Source organism: Scyliorhinus canicula, chromosome 19 (assembly GCF_902713615.1).
Source record: "Scyliorhinus canicula chromosome 19, sScyCan1.1, whole genome shotgun sequence".
Lineage (NCBI taxonomy): Eukaryota > Metazoa > Chordata > Chondrichthyes > Carcharhiniformes > Scyliorhinidae > Scyliorhinus > Scyliorhinus canicula.
In genome coordinates, this window is record NC_052164.1 from 100,439,170 (window position 1) to 100,457,835 (window position 18,666).

Consider the following 18,666-nt stretch of genomic DNA (forward strand, 5'->3'; position numbering starts at 1 on the left):
CACACTACACGAGTAAGTGTGACCACCTTTACCAATTCCTTCCCCCACTCCTGTACTTTTTCTGCTCTCATGTCAGGCTGTTCCATGGACACTGGTTTTGACCTTTAACCCTGGGACAATTTATTGGCAAATAAACGACTTGCTATCCAGGAGTGGGAACTCATTGCAAAGAATTTACAGCCCATTTGATCCAACTTGGCCTACGCTGATGTTTTACACCCCCCCTGACCCTTCGCACACCCTACTTCATCTCACTGTTAATATCCTTCTATTCTCTCATACGTTCATCCAGCTTTCCATTAAATGCATTGACACCATTTGCCCCAAACTACTTCCTGGGGTAGCGAGTTCCAGATTCTCACCACTCTCTGGGCCAAGAGCTTTCTCCTGGATTTCCCATTACATTTCCGAATATTTCTGTATTCTCCCAGAAGAGAAAACATTCCCCTTGCTGACCTGGTCAAACCCTTTTCTAAACCTCAAGGTTTATGCAACTCTACCACTTTTGCCTCCAAGTCAGACTAGCCGCTTCAAAACCCACTCTCCAAGCACATGGAAACCAGGAATAATTTTTGTACTTGTGTGTACCCATTGGTGTGAGCAGGTAAGTGCTATATTATATTATTATTTTTTTATTTTTTATTTTTTATTTGTTTTATATTTGTTTACCAGAACTTGGTTGAAATTAAGTGGTATGGCAGGGAAGGTAGTGCAATGTTCCTCCTGCAGGATGTTTGAGGTGAGGGATGCCGTTAGTGTCCCTGCTGATTTTACCTGCAGGAAGTGCAGCCAGCTCCAGCTCCTACAAGACCGAGTTATGGTACTGGAGCTGGAGTTGGATGAACTTCGGATCATTCGGGAGGCAGAGGTGGTCATAGATAGGAGCTTCAGGGAAGTAGTTACACCAAAGACTGGAGATAGATGGGTAACTGTAAGAGGGACTGGGAAGAAGCAGTCAGTGCAGGGACCCCCTGCGGTCGTTCCCCTGAGTAACAAGTATACCGTTTTGGATACTTGTGGGGGGGACGACTTACCAGGGGTAAGCCATGGGGTGCAGGTCTCTAGCACGGAGTCTGTCCCTGTTGCTCAGAAGGGAAGGGGGGAGAGGAGCAGAGCATTAGTAATTGGGGACTCAATAGTCAGGGGCACAGATAGGAGATTTTGTGGGAGCGAGAGAGACTCACGTTTGGTATGTTGCCTCCCAGGTGCAAGGGTAAGTGATGTCTCGGATCGTGTTTTTCGGGTCCTTAAGGGGGAGGGGGAGCAGCCCCAAGTCGTAGTCCACATTGGCACTAACGACATAGGTAGGAAAGGGGACAAGGATGTCAGGCAGGCCTTTAGGGAGCTAGGATGGAAGCTCAGAGCGAGAACAAACAGAGTTGTTATCTCTGGGTTGTTGCCCGTGCCACGTGATAGTGAGACAAGGAATAGGGAGAGAGAGCAATTAAACACGTGGCTACAGGGATGGTGCAGGCGGGAGGGATTCAGATTTCTGGATAACTGGGGCTCTTTCTGGGGAAGGTGGGACCTCTATAGACAGGATGGTCTACATCTGAACCTAAGGGGCACCAATATCCTGGGGGGGAGATTTGTTAGTACTCTTTGGGGGGGTTTTAAACTAATTCAGCAGGGGCATGGGAACCTGGATTGTAGTTTTTGGGGTGCGAGAGATTGAGAGTAGAGAGGTCAGGAGCACAGATTTGACTTCGCAGGAGGGTGCCAGTGTTCAGGTCAGTGGTTTGAAGTGTGTCTATTTCAATGCCAGGAGTATACGAAATAAGGTAGGGGAATTGGCAGCATGGGTTGGTACCTGGGACTTCGATGTTGTGGCCATTTCAGAGACATGGATAGAGGAGGGACAGGAATGGTTGTTGCAGGTTCCGGGGTTTAGGTGTTTTAGTAAAGTCAGAGAAGGGGGCAAAAGAGGGGGAGGTGTGGCGCTGCTAGTCAAGGACAGTATTACGGTGGCAGAAAGGATGCAAGATGGGGACTCTTCTTCCGAGGTAGTATGGGCTGAGGTTAGAAACAGGAAAGGAGAGGTCACCCTGCTGGGAGTTTTCTATAGGCCACCTAATAGTTCTAGAGATGTAGAGGAAAGGATGGCGAAGATGATTCTGGAAAAGAGCGAAAGTAACAGGGTAGTTGTTATGGGAGACTTTAACTTTCCTAATATTGACTGGAAAAGATATAGTTCGAGTACATTGGATGGGTCGTTCTTTGTACAATGTGTGCAGGAGGGTTTTCTGACACAATATGTTGACAGGCCAACAAGAGGTGAGGCCACTTTGGATTTGGTTTTGGGTAATGAACCAGGCCAGGTGTTAGATCTGGAGGTAGGTGAACACTTTGGAGACAGTGACCACAATTCGGTGACCTTTACATTAGTGATGGAAAGGGATAAGTATACCCCGCAGGGCAAGAGTTATAGCTGGGGGAAGGGCAATTATGATGCCATTAGACATGACTTAGGATGTGTAGGTTGGAGAAGTAGGCTGCAAGGGTTGGGCACACTGGATATGTGGAGCTTGTTCAAGGAACAGCTATTGCGTGTTCTTGATCAGTACGTACCAGTCAGACAGGGAGGAAAGGGGTAGAGCGAGGGAACCGTGGTTTACCAAAGAAGTGGAATCTCTTGTTAAGAGGAAAAAGGAGGCCTATGTGAAGATGAGGCGTGAAGTTTCAGTTGGGGCGCTTAATAGTTACAGGGAAGCGAGGAAGGATCTAAAGAGAGAGCTAAGACGAGCAAGGAGGGGACACGAGAAGTCTTTGGCAGGTAGGATCAAGGAAAACCCAAAAGCTTTCTATAGGTATGTCAGGAATAAAAGAATGACTAGGGTAAGAGTAGGGCCAGTCAAGGACAGTGGTGGGAAGTTGTGTGTGGAGGCTGAGGAGATAAGCAAGATACTAAATGAATACTTTTTGTCAGTATTCACTCAGGAAAAAGATAATATTGTGGAGGAGAATGCTGAGACCCAGGCTATTAGAATAGATGGCATTGAGGTGCGTAGGGAAGAAGTGTTGGCAATTCTGGACAAGGTGAAAATAGATAAGTCCCCGGGGCCTGATGGGATTTATCCTAGGATTCTCTGGGAAGCCAGGGAAGAGATTGCTGAGCCTTTGGCTTTGATTTTTAGGTCATCATTGGCTACAGGAATAGTGCCAGAGGACTGGAGGATAGCAAATGTGGTCCCTTTGTTCAAGAAGGGGAGTAGAGATAACCCTGGTAACTATAGGCCGGTGAGCCTAACGTCTGTGGTGGGTAAAGTCTTGGAGAGGATTATAAAAGATACGATTTATAATCATCTAGATAGGAATAATATGATTAGGGATAGTCAGCATGGTTTTGTGAAGGGTAGGTCATGCCTCACAAACCTTATCGAGTTCTTGAGAAGGTGACTGAACAGGTGGACGAGGGTAAAGCAGTTGATGTGGTGTATATGGATTTCAGTAAAGCGTTTGATAAGGTTCCCCACGGTCGGCTATTGCAGAAAATACGGAGGCTGGGGATTGAGGGTGATTTAGAGATGTGGATCAGAAATTGGCTAGTTGAAAGAAGACAGAGAGTGGTGGTTGATGGGAAATGTTCAGAATGGAGTTCAGTTACGAGTGGCGTACCACAAGGATCTGTTCTGGGGCCGTTGCTGTTTGTCATTTTTATAAATGACCTAGAGGAGGGCGCAGAAGGATGGGTAAGTAAATTTGCAGACGACACTAAAGTCGGTGGAGTTGTAGACAGTGCAGAAGGATGTTGCAGGTTACAGAGGGACATAGATAAGCTGCAAAGCTGGGCTGAGAGGTGGCAAATGGAGTTTAATGTGGAGAAGTGTGAGGTGATTCACTTTGGAAAGAATAACAGGAATGCGGAATATTTGGCTAATGGTAAAATTCTTGGTAGTGTGGATGAGCAGAGGGATCTCGGTGTCCATGTACATAGATCCCTGAAAGTTGCCACCCAGGTTGATAGGGTTGTGAAGAAGGCCTATGGTGTCATGGCCTTTATTGGTAGAGGGATTGAGTTCCGGAGCCATGAGGTCATGTTGCAGTTGTACAAAACTCTAGTACGGCCGCATTTGGAGTATTGCGTACAGTTCTGGTCGCCTCATTATAGGAAGGACGTGGATGCTTTGGAACGGGTACAGAGGAGATTTACCAGGATGTTGCCTGGTATGGAGGGAAAATCTTATGAGGAAAGGCTGATGGACTTGAGGTTGTTTTCGTTAGAGAGAAGAAGGTTAAGAGGTGACCTAATAGAGGCATACAAAATGATCAGAGGGTTAGATAGGGTGGACAGCGAGAGCCTTCTCCCGCGGATGGAGATGGCTAGCACGAGGGGACATAGCCTTAAACTGAGGGGTAATAGATATAGGACAGAGGTCAGAGGTGGGTTTTTTACGCAAAGAGTGGTGAGGCCGTGGAATGCCCTACCTGCAACAGTAGTGAACTCGCCAACATTGAGGGCATTTAAAAGTTTATTGGATAAGCATATGGATGATAAGGGCATAGTGTAGGTTAGATGGCCTTTCGTTTTTTTTTCCATGTCGGTGCAACATTGAGGGCCGAAGGGCCTGTACTGCGCTGTATCGTTCTATGTTCTATGTTAAATAAATTGCTCAATAGTGGAGTGCTCCAGAGGTGTTCAAATCTCATTTGATTCCAACACTATCCAATAATTAAGCTGAATATTATCTGGGCAACGATACAGATTCACTGCTCCTTCACTTGCATGGAGCTTTTCAAAATTTGGCAAAAAACTAAATGGCAAAATTGTCATGAATCTTCAAGTATAATATAAAGTTTGAATATAATATGCACCTCTCCCCAGTCTTGGGGGATTGGGTGTGTCTGTGTGCGGATGTGCATGTTATACGCAAAGATTTACTGAATATGTTCTGAGGCACAGAGGTTAGCACTGCTGCCTCACAGCTCCAGGGACCTGGGTTCAATTTCAGCCTTGGGTGACTGTGTGGAGTTTGCACTGTCTCCCCGTGTCTACGTGGGTTTCCTCCGGATGCTCCGGTTTCCTCCCACAGTCCAAAGATGTGCAGCTAGGTGGATTAACCTTGATCAATTGCCCCCTAGTGTCCAATGGTTAGGTGGGGTTTCTGGGTTACGGGGATAGGGTGGGAGCGTGGGGGCTAAGTAGGATGCTCTTTCCAAGACTGGTGCAGATTGATAGGACGATGACCTCCTTCTACACTGTCACTTCGCCTGTGACGTCAAGTCTGTGATATTTTGCTGATAAGCATCTGGAGGTGCTCCCTGTAACCGAGTGGGAAAATCCTTCACACTGGATAAAGTGGAGTCAGACAGACACGGAAAAACCCCATCTCCGTAATCTCCTCCAGCCCTACAACCTTCCGTAAATCTCTGCGCTGCTCTGATCCTGATATCTTGCTTTGCTCCACCATTGGTTGCCTGGAAATTCCCTCCACAAATCTCTCCACCCCTCTCTCACTCTGTCTGCTTTTGAGACTCTCTGTAAGAGAGGATAAGGCCTGGGGATGTGACTCCACACCACAGTCCAATCGCTGGCTGACACTCTGCCTCAGGTGACACCCGTTTAATGATCACATGGCGCAAAAAGTCTGCGGAACTGGAGCCCAGGCAGAGCGGGATGGGGAGGAACCTTTATACTTTGTTCACAGAATTATAGAGGTTTACCACATGGTGGAGGACCATTTGGCCCTTTGTACCAAGGCAGTATTCGTTTTAGTATCATCCCATCACAGTTTCAACTTAGTGTCCAATGTAGACAGTCAAACAACCCTATACATGCGCCGTAAGTACTCCGTGAATTCTGTGCTCTTCAAAGCTGAGGGAGGATTCTGAACTTAATGGTCAAGCCCAAGCAATTATACATCAGGGTTGGCCCAGGTTAGACCTCCTTATACACCACAGCTTCTCGAACTGAGGTCAATGAGGACATCCTGCAAAATATGCCAGGCCATCTGATTATCGACCACTTGGGATAGGTCCTTTCATTTTCTAATTCCCTTACGTGTCTGCCTCAATTTAAAAATTCTTATCTATGCATTCTAATCTCTCCATCCCCCCATCCCTATAGCCTTCTCCAGTCCTACACAGACCTCTTGTGCTCCTCCAAATCTGGCCTTTCGCTCATCCACAATTTCCTTCTCTCCACCATTGATAGCCGTGCCATTAGCTGCCAAAGCCCAAGCTCGGAAATGTGCCCCCTAAGCACCTCTGCCCCTCCCTGTCTCTCTCCTCATAAGACGCTCCTTAAAACTTTCCTGTTGGGCAACTCTCCTAATATCTCCGTTATGTGACTCAGAATCAAATTATGTTTGATAATCGTTCCTGTGAAGCAACTTGGGATTTTTTAGTATGCTGAAGGAGCATAATAAATGAATATTTTTGTTGTCTGCAGAGCCATGTTAAGAAGGTACATTTAGGCAACAGACGGTGATGTGGAGAGTGTACAAAACATCTTCTCAACTGATCTGGGAGTCGCGTCCAAGAGATCAGTTGGATGTTCGGATCGGATATAATTCCTAATAGTCCCTGGGATCTTGGGGAAGGGAGTTGTTCTGGTCACTATCTGTGGCAAAGACGAAACACATTCAAACGCAGTGTTCACCATTTTTGAAGACGCAGATATTGGATCAACATCCCTGCCACATTGTCCCCTGGGATTGCTGGGCCTGACACTGTGATGAGAACGTTCCCTGTGCTCCTGGCACTGCATCAAAGTGTGCGGATGAATCATGTGTGCACCAGCCTGCTCCATGTCATTGATGGGAAGCTGCCCTCTCAGTTTTTCGGGGAAATTGAGTGCGCAGAGAGACAACTCAATTTAAATAAAACAAGAGCTTTGGAAATAACCTCAGGCCACTTTGTTGGTTAATAAATTTAAAGCAAGCAATTTGCAACACTGCTTCGCCTGGAGGGACATGTTGGGTGGGGGTGGGGGATATTTTTCCAGCCAGAAGGATCTGCACATGGTGGCATCTCTTCCATCTTCCTTTGGCCATGTCACAAGGTTAGGAACAATAGCAGAAAGACGTCATAAACAACCAGTTAATCTCATACACAAACTCATTAATTCAAATTTTTGATAAGTAGCGCATCACGAGGTGATTAACCAACATGGAAACACGCACACACACACACTCTCTCTCGCACTACTGTGGAGACACAGGACGAGCGGTTAAACAGCTGGCATAGCCTGGGCGGAGGGCGAGGAGGGGTGTAGAGGAAGCATGGTCACTGTTAACGGTACCTCTGTTCTCGGTTACCTGTGCGATAGAGAAAGCATGCAAGACGGAAGGAGGAAACGGTAGCCATGGTCAGTACCTCGAAGACAATTGGAAGAAATTAGTGCACAAAAAGTTAGAGACAGTAGCAAGAGTAAAGTGTGTCACAAAATCCTAGACTACGTTTATCCTTTGATGTCAAATTTTAATTTGCCCAGTTTGACCTGCATCACTTGCTGAAAGCTCAAGTCCGCTCAGGCGAGAAAGGGACGAGGAAATCTTGTTTACGAGATGTCAGCGAGTCTGCAACTCGCATTGGATTTCCACAACCCAAAACTCAAACCTACAATTGCCTCCTGATAGAGGACGCAGCAGACGGGTCAGTTTAATCTGCAGCCAATGACTGCAATTGCAGTGGCCCTGGGTCCATAGTTGTTTTCTCATTGGGCAGATCTGCAGTGGATCCCGACTGAAAGGTCTTCAAGCTAATTTCTCGAATAACTGCAGCACTCTGCAGGTAACAGTCCACAGCCGAAACAGGACTGATACTGTACGCATCGTTTGCCTCACCAGCGCTGACGTGTAACAGCACACATTGATGAACAAGGTAACACTCGGCACACAATTGCTACTGTACAGCTTGTGGCTGCCTCTGTAGCAATATAACCAACATGCAAATTAGGAACAGAAGTAGGCCATTCGGCCCCTCGAGCCTGCTCCACCATTCAATAAAATCGTGGCCCTTGTAACTGCGGCGTCAATGCCTTGTTCCTGCCTATCACCGGATAACACTGTGAAAACAGGATTATGTTGATGGCCGATATGATTTTTATAAATATTCCTCTCCCCTTATCTGCTGGAGATTCTGGTCTCACTCTGTAACCACCGCATCTGTGCTGGGTCCTGTGCGGGCCGATACATTGAGGTTCTATAGGCTGTTTTGCTACAGAAGCACCATAGGCTGTTTGGATCCGACCTCTACAGTCGTGCCCTTTCTACTTGAACTGATTTCCAAGCCAGGACCAACGAGGTCGATGAGGGAGATGACCAGTGCTCACCTCTCCGGTATATGGAAAGTTGAGCTAACAGCATTGCAGACAGCTTCACCCCCAATCGTGCGAACGCCGCCTCTTTTGCTGTGTGCAACACCACTCGAATCACAGTGGAGCAATAACAGAGACACACCTTGACGGCACGGTGACGCCATGGTTAGCACTGTTGCCTCATCGCACCGAGGACCTGGGTTTGATCCCAGCTTCAGGTCACTGTCCACGTGGAGTTTGCACATTCTCCCCGTTTTACGTGGGTCTCACCCCCACCACCCAAAACGATGTGCAGGGTAGGTGGATTGGCCTATCTAAATTGCCCCTTAATTGGAAAAGTTTTAAAAGTAATAATTCAACACAGACAAAACCTTGGGTGAGCAGATCAAATTTCCCAGCAGCAAATCCGGATATCAGCTATTGGTACAGATTGAAGCTGATTATTCCTTGTTAGTTCCCTAAGCACTGAACCTTGCTACTTATGATTGGGGGTCTATCTGAAAGTTTGCGAATTCCTTAGTTATAACAACAAAAGGAACTTAAATAGAGCGGACCTCGAAACTAGTCACGTCCGCTCTCTCCTCCCAGGATAGTAACTGACCAGGAGTTCCCACTGATAAGAGTAAAGCTCCCTCTACACTGTACCCATCAAACACTCCCAGGACAGGTACAGCACGGGGTTAGATACAGAGTAAAGCTCCCTCTACACTGTCCCCATCAAACACTCCCAGGACAGGCCCAGCACGGGGTTAGATACAGAGTAAAGCTCCCTCTACACTGTCACCATCAAACACTCCCAGGGCAGGTACAGCACGGGGTTAGATACAGAGTAAAGCTCCCTCTACACTGCCCCCATCAAACACTCCCAGGACAGGTACAGCACGGGGTTAGATACAGAGTAAAGCTCCCTCTACACTGCCCCCATCAAACACTCCCAGGACAGGTACAGCACGGGGTTAGATACAGAGTAAAGCTCCCTCTACACTGTCCCCATCAAACACTCCCAGGACAGGTACAGCACGGGGTTAGATACAGAGTAAAGCTCCCTCTACACTGTCCCCATCAAACACTCCCAGGACAGGTACAGCACGGGGTTAGATACAGAGTAAAGCTCCCTCTACACTGTCCCCATCAAACACTCCCAGGACAGGTGCAGCACGGGGTTAGACACAGAGTAAAGCTCCCTCTACACGGCGCTGAGGACCCGGGTTCGAATCCTGGCCCTGGGTCACTGTCCGTGTGGAGTTTGCACATTCTCCCCGTGTCTGCGTGGGTTTCACCCCCACAACCCAAAGATGTGCAGGATAGGTAGATTGGCCATTCTAAATTGCCCCTTAATTGGATACTCTGAATTTATATTAAAAAAAAAAAGCTCCCTCTACACTGTCCCCATCAAACACTCCCAGGACAGGTACAGCACGGGGTTAGATACAGAGGGCGCGATTCTCCGATCGCGGGACAGTGTCCGCGCCGTCGTGAACGCCATCCCATTTCACGACGAAGCGGGCACTAGTGATTCTGGCCTCCACAGGGGGCCGGCACGGCGCTGGAGTGGTTCACAAACCAGTTGTCAAAGAGTCTATTGTTTGTGATTCTCATTTGTGCTATTTAACTTCAGAGAACGGCACAGATAAGTCCAATCCTGCCCCATGAGTAGGTGTGTGTACAAACATGCAACATGTGCATGTGCAAATGCACAGACACGGGCACAGGCATGTGCACACATACCAAATGGGCACAACATAGACATATGTACACACAGGCACTGACATGGATACATACACAGGCATACACACATACATGTAAACACAGGTATACACAGACACAGGCACAGACAGAGGCAAACATACAGGGACATACACACACAGGCACAGGCATTGACACACATATACAGGCACAGACAGACACACATGCACACAGGCACAGATAGTCACACGCGTACAGACATAGACACAGGCACAGACAGAGGCAAACATACAGGGACATACACACACAGGCACAGGCATTGACACACACATACAGGCACAGACAGGCACACATGCACACAGGCACAGATAGTCACACGCGTACAGACATAGGCACATGCACAGACAGACACACACGCAGACAGATACACGCACAGACATAGACACGCACAGACATAGACACACACACAGACATAGACACATGCACAGACATAGACACACACACACAGACATAGACACATGCACAGATATAGACACATGCACAGACAGACACACACACAGACATAGACACATGCACAGATATAGACACATGCACAGACAGACACACACACAGACATAGACACATGCACAGACATAGACACATGCACAGACAGACACACACATACAGACATAGACACACACACAGACATAGACACACACACAGACATAGACACACACACAGATATAGACACATGCACAGACATAGACACATGCACAGACAGACACACACGCACAGACATAGACACTAGCACAGATATAGACACATGCACAGACAGACACACACGCACAGACATAGACACATGCACAGATATAGACACATGCACAGACAGACACACACGTACAGACATAGACACATGCACAGATATAGACACATGCACAGACAGACACACACACAGACATAGACACATGCACAGACATAGACACATGCACATAGACACACACACAGACATAGACACATGCACAGATATAGACACATGCAGACAGACACACAGACATAGACACATGCACAGACATAGACACATGCACAGACATAGACACATGCACAGACATAGACACACACACAGGCATAGACACACACACACACAGGCATAGACACACACACACACAGACATAGACACACGTGCACACAGACACAGACAGACAACACATGCTTTCTCTCCCTCATTTAAGGATATTGAGGCTGCTACATGCTACGCAGCTGTGAGCCACAATGCCTTTTACCAATAATACAGGACAGATTGGAAATCAAGAGGGATCCCACTGTCGATCCTCATCCCATATAGGCAGCACAGCACAGTTCGATCCCATCCTGACCCAGTGGCAGCCAAGGGAATTCAGGGTAATTGGTCCTTATTCTTCCCTCCACTCGGGAACAATTTAACAGCAACTCGGATCAGTAAACCTTTCAGGGATTGACTTGTAGAATTGCAGAATCATTACAGCACAGAAGGTTATTCGGCCCATCGCATCTGTGCTGGTCATCCGAGCGGTCAATTCACCTGCTGTTACTCCCTATCTCTCTCTCCACATCCCTGCACATTCCTCTCTTTCAGATGTTTCGAACATTTAGAAAAATGTAGAAAAATTTACAGCACAGGAAGAGGCCACTGTGGTCATCATGTCCACGGCAGCCAATTAAACAAGCCCTTCAGTCTTTGGTCTATAGCCCTGCAGGTTGCGGCACTTCAGGTGAAAATCCAGGCACCTTTTAAATAAATTGAGGGTCCCCGCCTCCACCACGCTTTCAGGCAGTGAGTTCCCAGACCCCTACAACCCTCCGGGTGAAATTTATTTTTCCCCATCTCCCCTCTAATCTTTCCACCAATCGCTGTAAGTCTACGCCTCCTAGTCACTGACCTTTCTGTGAGGTAAACAGGCCTTTCCACCCACTCCCTCCAGACTCCTCACAACCTTCTGCACCTCGGTCACATCAGCCCTCAGCCTCCTCTGTTCCCAGGAGAACAATCCCAATCTATGCAATCCTGCCTCATAGCTGTCATTTTCCAGACCTGGGTGGCAACATCCTCGTAAATCTCCGCTGTACCCACTCTAATGCCATTATATCCTTTCTATAATGAGGTGGCCAGACCTGGACCGAGTACTCAAGTTCCAGGGTAACCTCCCTGGTCTGATAGTCCATACCTTGGCTCTTAGATGAAATGATTCTATTTGCCTTCTTGACCACTTTATCAACATGTCCTGATACAGTCAGGTATCCATAGACATTCACTCCAAGGTCTCTCATATCCTCTACACTTCTCAGTATCTATTGTGGTACTTTGCCCTGTTTGCCCTCCCCAAATGCGTCACCTCACATTTCTAAGTGATTAATATATTCTGCAGGGACCCAGCACTGAGTCCTGTGGAAACAGCTTCGTACAGACACCCGTCAGCCATTAGCCTTTGGTTCCTGTCACTGGGCCAAATCCATAGCCAGCTTTCTACATTCCCGACAATGTCGACTTGAAGGCCTTTGCAATCTGGCTAGTCCAACCCTACAGCTACATGGAACAGCAACCTACTGAGTGAGCCATTGTAGCCTTTCCTTTGTAATGTTACACACAGGATGGGTGCCCATTACAAACAGGGCCCAGGTACAACTTCCTACAATTACCCCGCTAACTCCCAGAAAATAATTGGATCATTCTCCCATCAATCACCGGACTGACTTCTGGAACTGACATCTGAGGACGGTGTTATGCCCATGGTCTGTATTGTGACCTCCGCTCACCGTGTTATTCTGGAGAAATGATCCTGCTTCTGTCAGGAGCCTGTGCTGTATTTTTGGCCATGAGTTCGGTCTGTACTTCATAGCGACTCTTGTTGACACGACTTGCGTTTTTAATGATTCCTGCCATAGCCCTGCCTCCCTCGAATGTGTTGCCCGTCACAGTGAGGTCAATCCACACATCGCACTTCACTTCCTGTCACGGCCCTCTGTAATGACCTCGCAATACCCTCAGTTATTTTTCAGAAGGTGCCTCACCGCCACCTTCTCAAAGATAATTAGGAATGGGCAATAAATTAGCAGTGACCCACCACATGTTGTGAATGATTAACAATTAAATAGAGCCAGATAGAATTTGAACGTGAAAACTCTTGGGACTGGGTCTTTGAACCGCCCCCAAAATTCCTGATGATTTTTAAAAAAAAAGTCAATGCACTCCTTTCAAGAGAAAACACTTCCAATCAGTGGAGAGGAAGACTTCAGTTCTTCCAGGCTTGGTCAGTCACACAGTTTGAGGGAGAGTAACCTAAAGCGTTTCACACCGAGAGCAGGAACACTGGCTGGATGACTCTTGGCCAGCATGGGTGTGATGGGGCGAATGGCCTAATTCTACATCATCGATGTTTTCTGTTTCTCTCTGTGCTTGGCTTCCAATGTTAACCCAATGTAGTCTTGGGAAACAGCAACTCAGCTTTTGATTCGGCACTTTACAAGCTTCCAGTCTCGATACCATTCCCACCATTGCGACAGTGTATTGCTGCCGTTTACACCTCCTCTGGGCTGAGCTTCTATCTCTCTCCCTAATCCATTACCACCTCTTGCAAGGTCACCCTTTTGTAATTTAGGGCTGGATTCTGCAGACCCCCAGCCGTGTGTTTCTCGATGGCGCGCCGTTTGCTGGGGTTCGCTGCTCCCGCTGCTTGTCAATGGAATTTCCCATTGAATCCACCCCACACTCTGCCGGAAAACCCACGGAGACGGTGCACTGCCAGCGGGCACACAGGCTCCTTCCCTCCATCCTAACCCTTCCATCCTTCCACCCAAACCAGCACCAACTCCCCCTTTCTCTGCTTCTGAACCTGTTCAAGATTAAGGGCGGGATTCTCCGACCCCCCCCCCCCCCCCCCCCCCTCCCCACCGCCGGGTCGGAGAATCCCCGGGGGGGGGGGGCGGCGTGAATCCCACCCAGCAGTTCCGACGCCAGCTGCCGTATTCTCCGGCGTTGGTTTTCGGGCGGGGGCGGGGATCACGCTGCACCGGCCGGGTGCCATTGGCAGCCCCCCCCCCCCCCCCCGGCAATTCTCCGGGCTCCGATGGGGCGAGCGGCCGTCGGTTCCTGGCCAGTCCCACCAGCTTGAAATGGACATGGTTCATCATGGCGGGACCTGGCTTGTAGGCCGGCTACTGAAGTCCTTGGGGGGGGGGGGGGCGGGGGGGGCGCAGGAGGATCTGGCCCCAAGGGGGCCCCCACGGTGGCCTGGCCCGTGATCGGGGCCCACCAATCTGCGGGCGGGCCTGTGCCGTTGGGCATTCTTTCCTTCCGCGCCTGCCTCTGTAGGGCTCCGCCATGGCCGGCGCGGAGAAGAATCACTCTGCGCATGCGCAGGAAACACACTGGCCTGTCTGCGCATGCGCAGGAAACACACTGGCCTGTCTGCGCATGCGCCAACTCGCGCCGGCCCTTCGGTGCCAGTTGGCACGGCGCCGACACCTCCAGCGCCGGCCTAGCCCCTGGAACTGTGGAGGATTCCGCAATGCCCGGTTGGCCCGACGTCGGAGTGGGTCACGCCGTTCTGGGCACCGGGCCATCCCACCAATTGCGGGAGAATCCCACCCTAATTCTTGTCATTTCTATGAAAGGTTAACGGTTTCTGTCTCCACTGATGCTGCCTGACCTGCTGAGTTTTTCCAGCATGATCTGCTTTTGTTCCTCATTTAACAGAATTGAATCACAAATTGGTTACTGCTCCGTGTGCCAGTTCCCTCTGCCTGAACACCTCTGATGCTCCGTGACTGGGGCTAGCTGGATACTATGACTCAAAGCTACTTGCAAAACAATCCTTGGCCCCTGTCTTTGGGCAAGTCTAAACAAAGTTGAGGCATTCGAACAGGATGCAAGCGTAGAGATTTGCCGCTGCTCGTACTGTGAGAGATCAGTGAATTTACAGCACAGCAGCACATTTGGCTCGCCTGCTCCATACTGGTGCTGATGCTCCACATGAGCCTCGTCATTCCCTATTTCATTTAACCCGACCATTTTCCCTTCATTTTATTTTATAAATTTAGAGTACCCAAGTCATATTTTTTCCAGTTAAGGGGCAATTTAGCATGGCCAATCCACCTAACCTGCACATCTTTGGGTTGTGGGGGTGAAACGCACGCAGACACGGGGAGAATGTGCAAACTCCACACGGACAGTGACACGGTGCCGGGATCGAACCTCGGCGCTGTGAGTCAGCAGGGCTAACCACTGCGCCACCTTGCTGCCTCATTTTCCCTTCATAAACGTTTTGAAGGTCCCCTTAAACACATCTATATTGTTCACCTCAACCATATCCCATGGGAGCGAGTTCCACATTATCACCACTCCCTGGGTAAAGACGTTTTTCCTGAATTCCCAATTGAATTTGTTAGCGACTGTCCTTTATTTATGGTCCCTCGTTCGGATCTTGCCTTCAGGTGGAAACAGCCCTACCACTTCCCATACCAAACTTTCCCATAATTTGAAAGATCCCTGCCTCAGCCTTCTTCCTTCGCCAGGAGAGACACTGCCCTTCTCCTTATAGCCTCCATGTTTTGATATCATCCTTGCAAATTCTCTTTGCACCTTGTTCAGTGTCTCTGTATCATCTCTGGAGGCCAGAGCTGTTCACGGTATTCCAGGTAACTTCAATTTCCCAACAAGCAAATCATCCCCCACCCTCCGAGGGTGTTGATTTGAATTTTTCTCCATTCCCACGGCAAACGTTTCCAACACTTTGCCGGAGTGTTCATTTACTCTGCATGAAGCCTAAAGGAGTGATCGTGGAGAGATTGTTTGACTGTTTGAAGCGGAGCCTCGCTCCTCTCAGCCCCCAAGCCCCAGTCACTGGATAATGAGTATTAGCCACTTCCTCACGTCCTCCAAGTTCAGAGCTGCTATGACCAAATAGTAAACAGCAGTCGAGTCTCAGCTCTGCCTGTCCCCATTGTAACCCACCACCATGTTAAATGAAAATATTATTGGCGCGTCTAGCACACCTGGGAGATGGGGAGATTCCTGTACAAACACAAAGTAATATCTATCTCACAGCAACTGGGTTCCAGACTGGCTCTCAAGTCCAGATCTTAATGAGACAATTTGCATTGATACTGAAGAGTCATTGCCAATGCCTGGCCCTCAGTTACAAATTTACGCCGGTCATTTTGTCACAACTCCTTTTGATGCACTGTTCATGCTGGGAAGTCGCATATTGCGAAAACCACAACCTGGCACCCTCCAACCACACTGCCACCGGGGTGGTCACATATTGTGGCCTGCCCACTGCTCCCATATTGACCTGTGACAGAAGCAGAGCAGCTGAAGGAACGACCAATGCGACCAAATCAAACAGTCTCAATAGCACCACGACAGCTTGTTGACCCAAGCTCAGTCTAAAAGCTGAATACGGGTCTCTGTCCAGATTAGCTCATCACTGCTGTACCTTGAAGACATGAAAGATTAGAGAGAGAGAGAGAGACAGAGAGAGAGACAGAGAGAGAGAGAGACCTGAGCTAGGATTAGCTGTACCTTGTCTTTTTCTCTCTGGATTTTACTCTCCAGCTCCAGAAGTTTCTCATCCAGCTGCTCAATGATCTCCTGCTCCTGCTGGATTTGAACAATTTCAGATTCCTGCTCTCCCTGAAGCAAAGCTCGTTCCATCTCTGCCTGCAGGGAACATTGTCGGAATAACAATCGATGTTACACACAAGTACATTTTAAAAAAGAACTTACATTTATACAGGGCCTGTCGCAACCCCAAGAGGCCCTGAAGTGCCTTACAGCCAATGAAATGTTTTTTTTCCCACCCACAAGTGTAGTCACTGTTTAGTAACTTGACGAAGCCAGCGGTAATGGAACAAGGATTTATTGAACTCTGTACAACACTCTGCCAACAGCAGCACCTCTCTCCCAATCCAGTCTTTGCTGGGACAACCAACAACTGTGGGCCCTGGAACTACAGGAGGCGGAAGAAACCCCGGTGGAGGAACTACAGGAGGCGGAGGAAACCCCGGTGGAGGAGCTCAAGGGCAAGTGGGAGGAGGAGCTAGGTCAGGAGTTGGAAGCGGGTCTGTGGGCAGAGGTCCTGGGCAGGGTTAATTCCTCCTCATCATGTGCCAGGCTCAGTCTAATTCAATTTAAGGTGATCCACCGGGCACACATGACGGCAGTGAGAATAAGCAAGTTTTTTGGGATAGAAGACAGTTGTGTGAGGTGCAAGGGCAGCCCTGCAAACCATGTCCACATGTTTTGGGCATGCCCGGAGCTTAGAGAGTTCTGGCAAGGGTTCGCGAGGGCAGTGTCCAAGGTGCTTAACACACGGGTGGTGCCGAGTCCAGAGATAGCGATCTTTGGAGTGTCGGAAGGCCTGGGCGTTCAGGGGGCGAAAGAGGCCGACGTCTTTGCCTTTGCTTCCCTAGTAGCCCGGAGACGGATTTTATTAATGTGGAGGAACTCGAAGCCCCCGAGTGTAGAGACTTGGGTTACCGACATGGCTGGGTTTCTCAGCCTCGAGAAAATAAAGTTTGCCTTAAGAGGGTCTACGCTAGGGCTCTCTCGGAGGTGGCAGCCGTTCGTCGACTTTCTCGGGGAAAATTAAAACGTCAGCAGCAGCAGCAATCCGTGTTGGGGGGGGGGGGGGTTCATTGGGATGGAGTGGGAAGACTGGGTCGCGTGGGGTAATGTCTATTTAATTGTTATTGTATATTCTCTTTTTGCACTATGTAAGTGTTGACTCTAGTTTGTTTTGTTATTATTGTTACTACTGTTTTATTACGAAAAATACTGCAAAACCCGAGTTAAAATACTTTTTAAACAAAAACTGTGGGCCCTGCTTGTCACGGCCCATCTGTAACCAGCTCCAGTTGTGTGGCCACTGCCCCCACCCCCCCTCCCTTTTTGGATTTGGATTTGTTTTATTGCCACGTGTACCGAGGAACAGTGAAAAGTATTGTTCTGCATACAGTCCAGACAGATCATTCCACACATTTAAAAAAACATAGGACATTTGACAAATGCAGAATGTAAATACATAGACACAGGCAATGGGTGAAGCATAACCGAGTGTAGTACTACTCAGTACAGAAGATGTGTGAAGAGTTCAATCCGTAAGAGGGTCATTCAGGAGTTTGCTATCAGCGGGAGGTGTAGACAGAGTCAATGGATGGGAGGTGGGTCGCGTGATGGACTGGGCGGTGTTCACGACTCTCTGTCGTTCCTTCCGGCCGTACTGCACATGTCCCGTAGGGAGACCAACAATGGTTTCCTTGTGATCCATGTGGGCGTTATGACACACTGTTATGACGCAGGGAATGCAGCAACCAAATTTGTGCACAGAAGGATCCCCACTAACAGCGAGTTGAATCAAGGCTGAGAGATAAATACTGACCCAGGGCATGTACCATTTCAAAGTTTATTTCAATTGCCAGGGAGGCCCTAAGCCTGGGAACGCAACACGGCCAACCCTCCAAAATAGTCCTGGGGTCGGCAGCAATTAAAAAGGTTCATCTCCAGGCCACCAGCTATAACTAAAACCCGGCAGAAAGGCAGAGGGCAGCACGGTGGCCTAGTGGTTAGCACAGCTGCCTCACGGCGCTGAGGTCCCAGGTTCGATCCTGGCTCTGGGTCACTGTCCGTGTGGAGGTTGCACATTCTCCCCGTGTCTGCGTGGGTTTCGCCCCCACAACCCAAAAATGTGCAGAGTAGGTGGATTGGCCAT

At 48.8% G+C, this 18,666-nt stretch overlaps 1 protein-coding gene across 18 annotated transcripts in view; it reads right to left on the reverse strand.

Annotated features, from left to right (window-relative positions):
• Window positions 1-18,666, reverse strand: part of phldb1b (pleckstrin homology-like domain, family B, member 1b) — a 356,171-nt gene that overhangs the window by 74,792 nt on the left and 262,713 nt on the right. For all 18 annotated transcript variants that reach the window (XM_038779264.1, XM_038779278.1, XM_038779260.1 and 15 more), the window contains one exon: window positions 16,479-16,616. In XM_038779264.1, coding sequence (XP_038635192.1) covers window positions 16,479-16,616 — 138 coding nt within the window. The remainder of the gene's footprint in view (window positions 1-16,478; window positions 16,617-18,666) is intronic.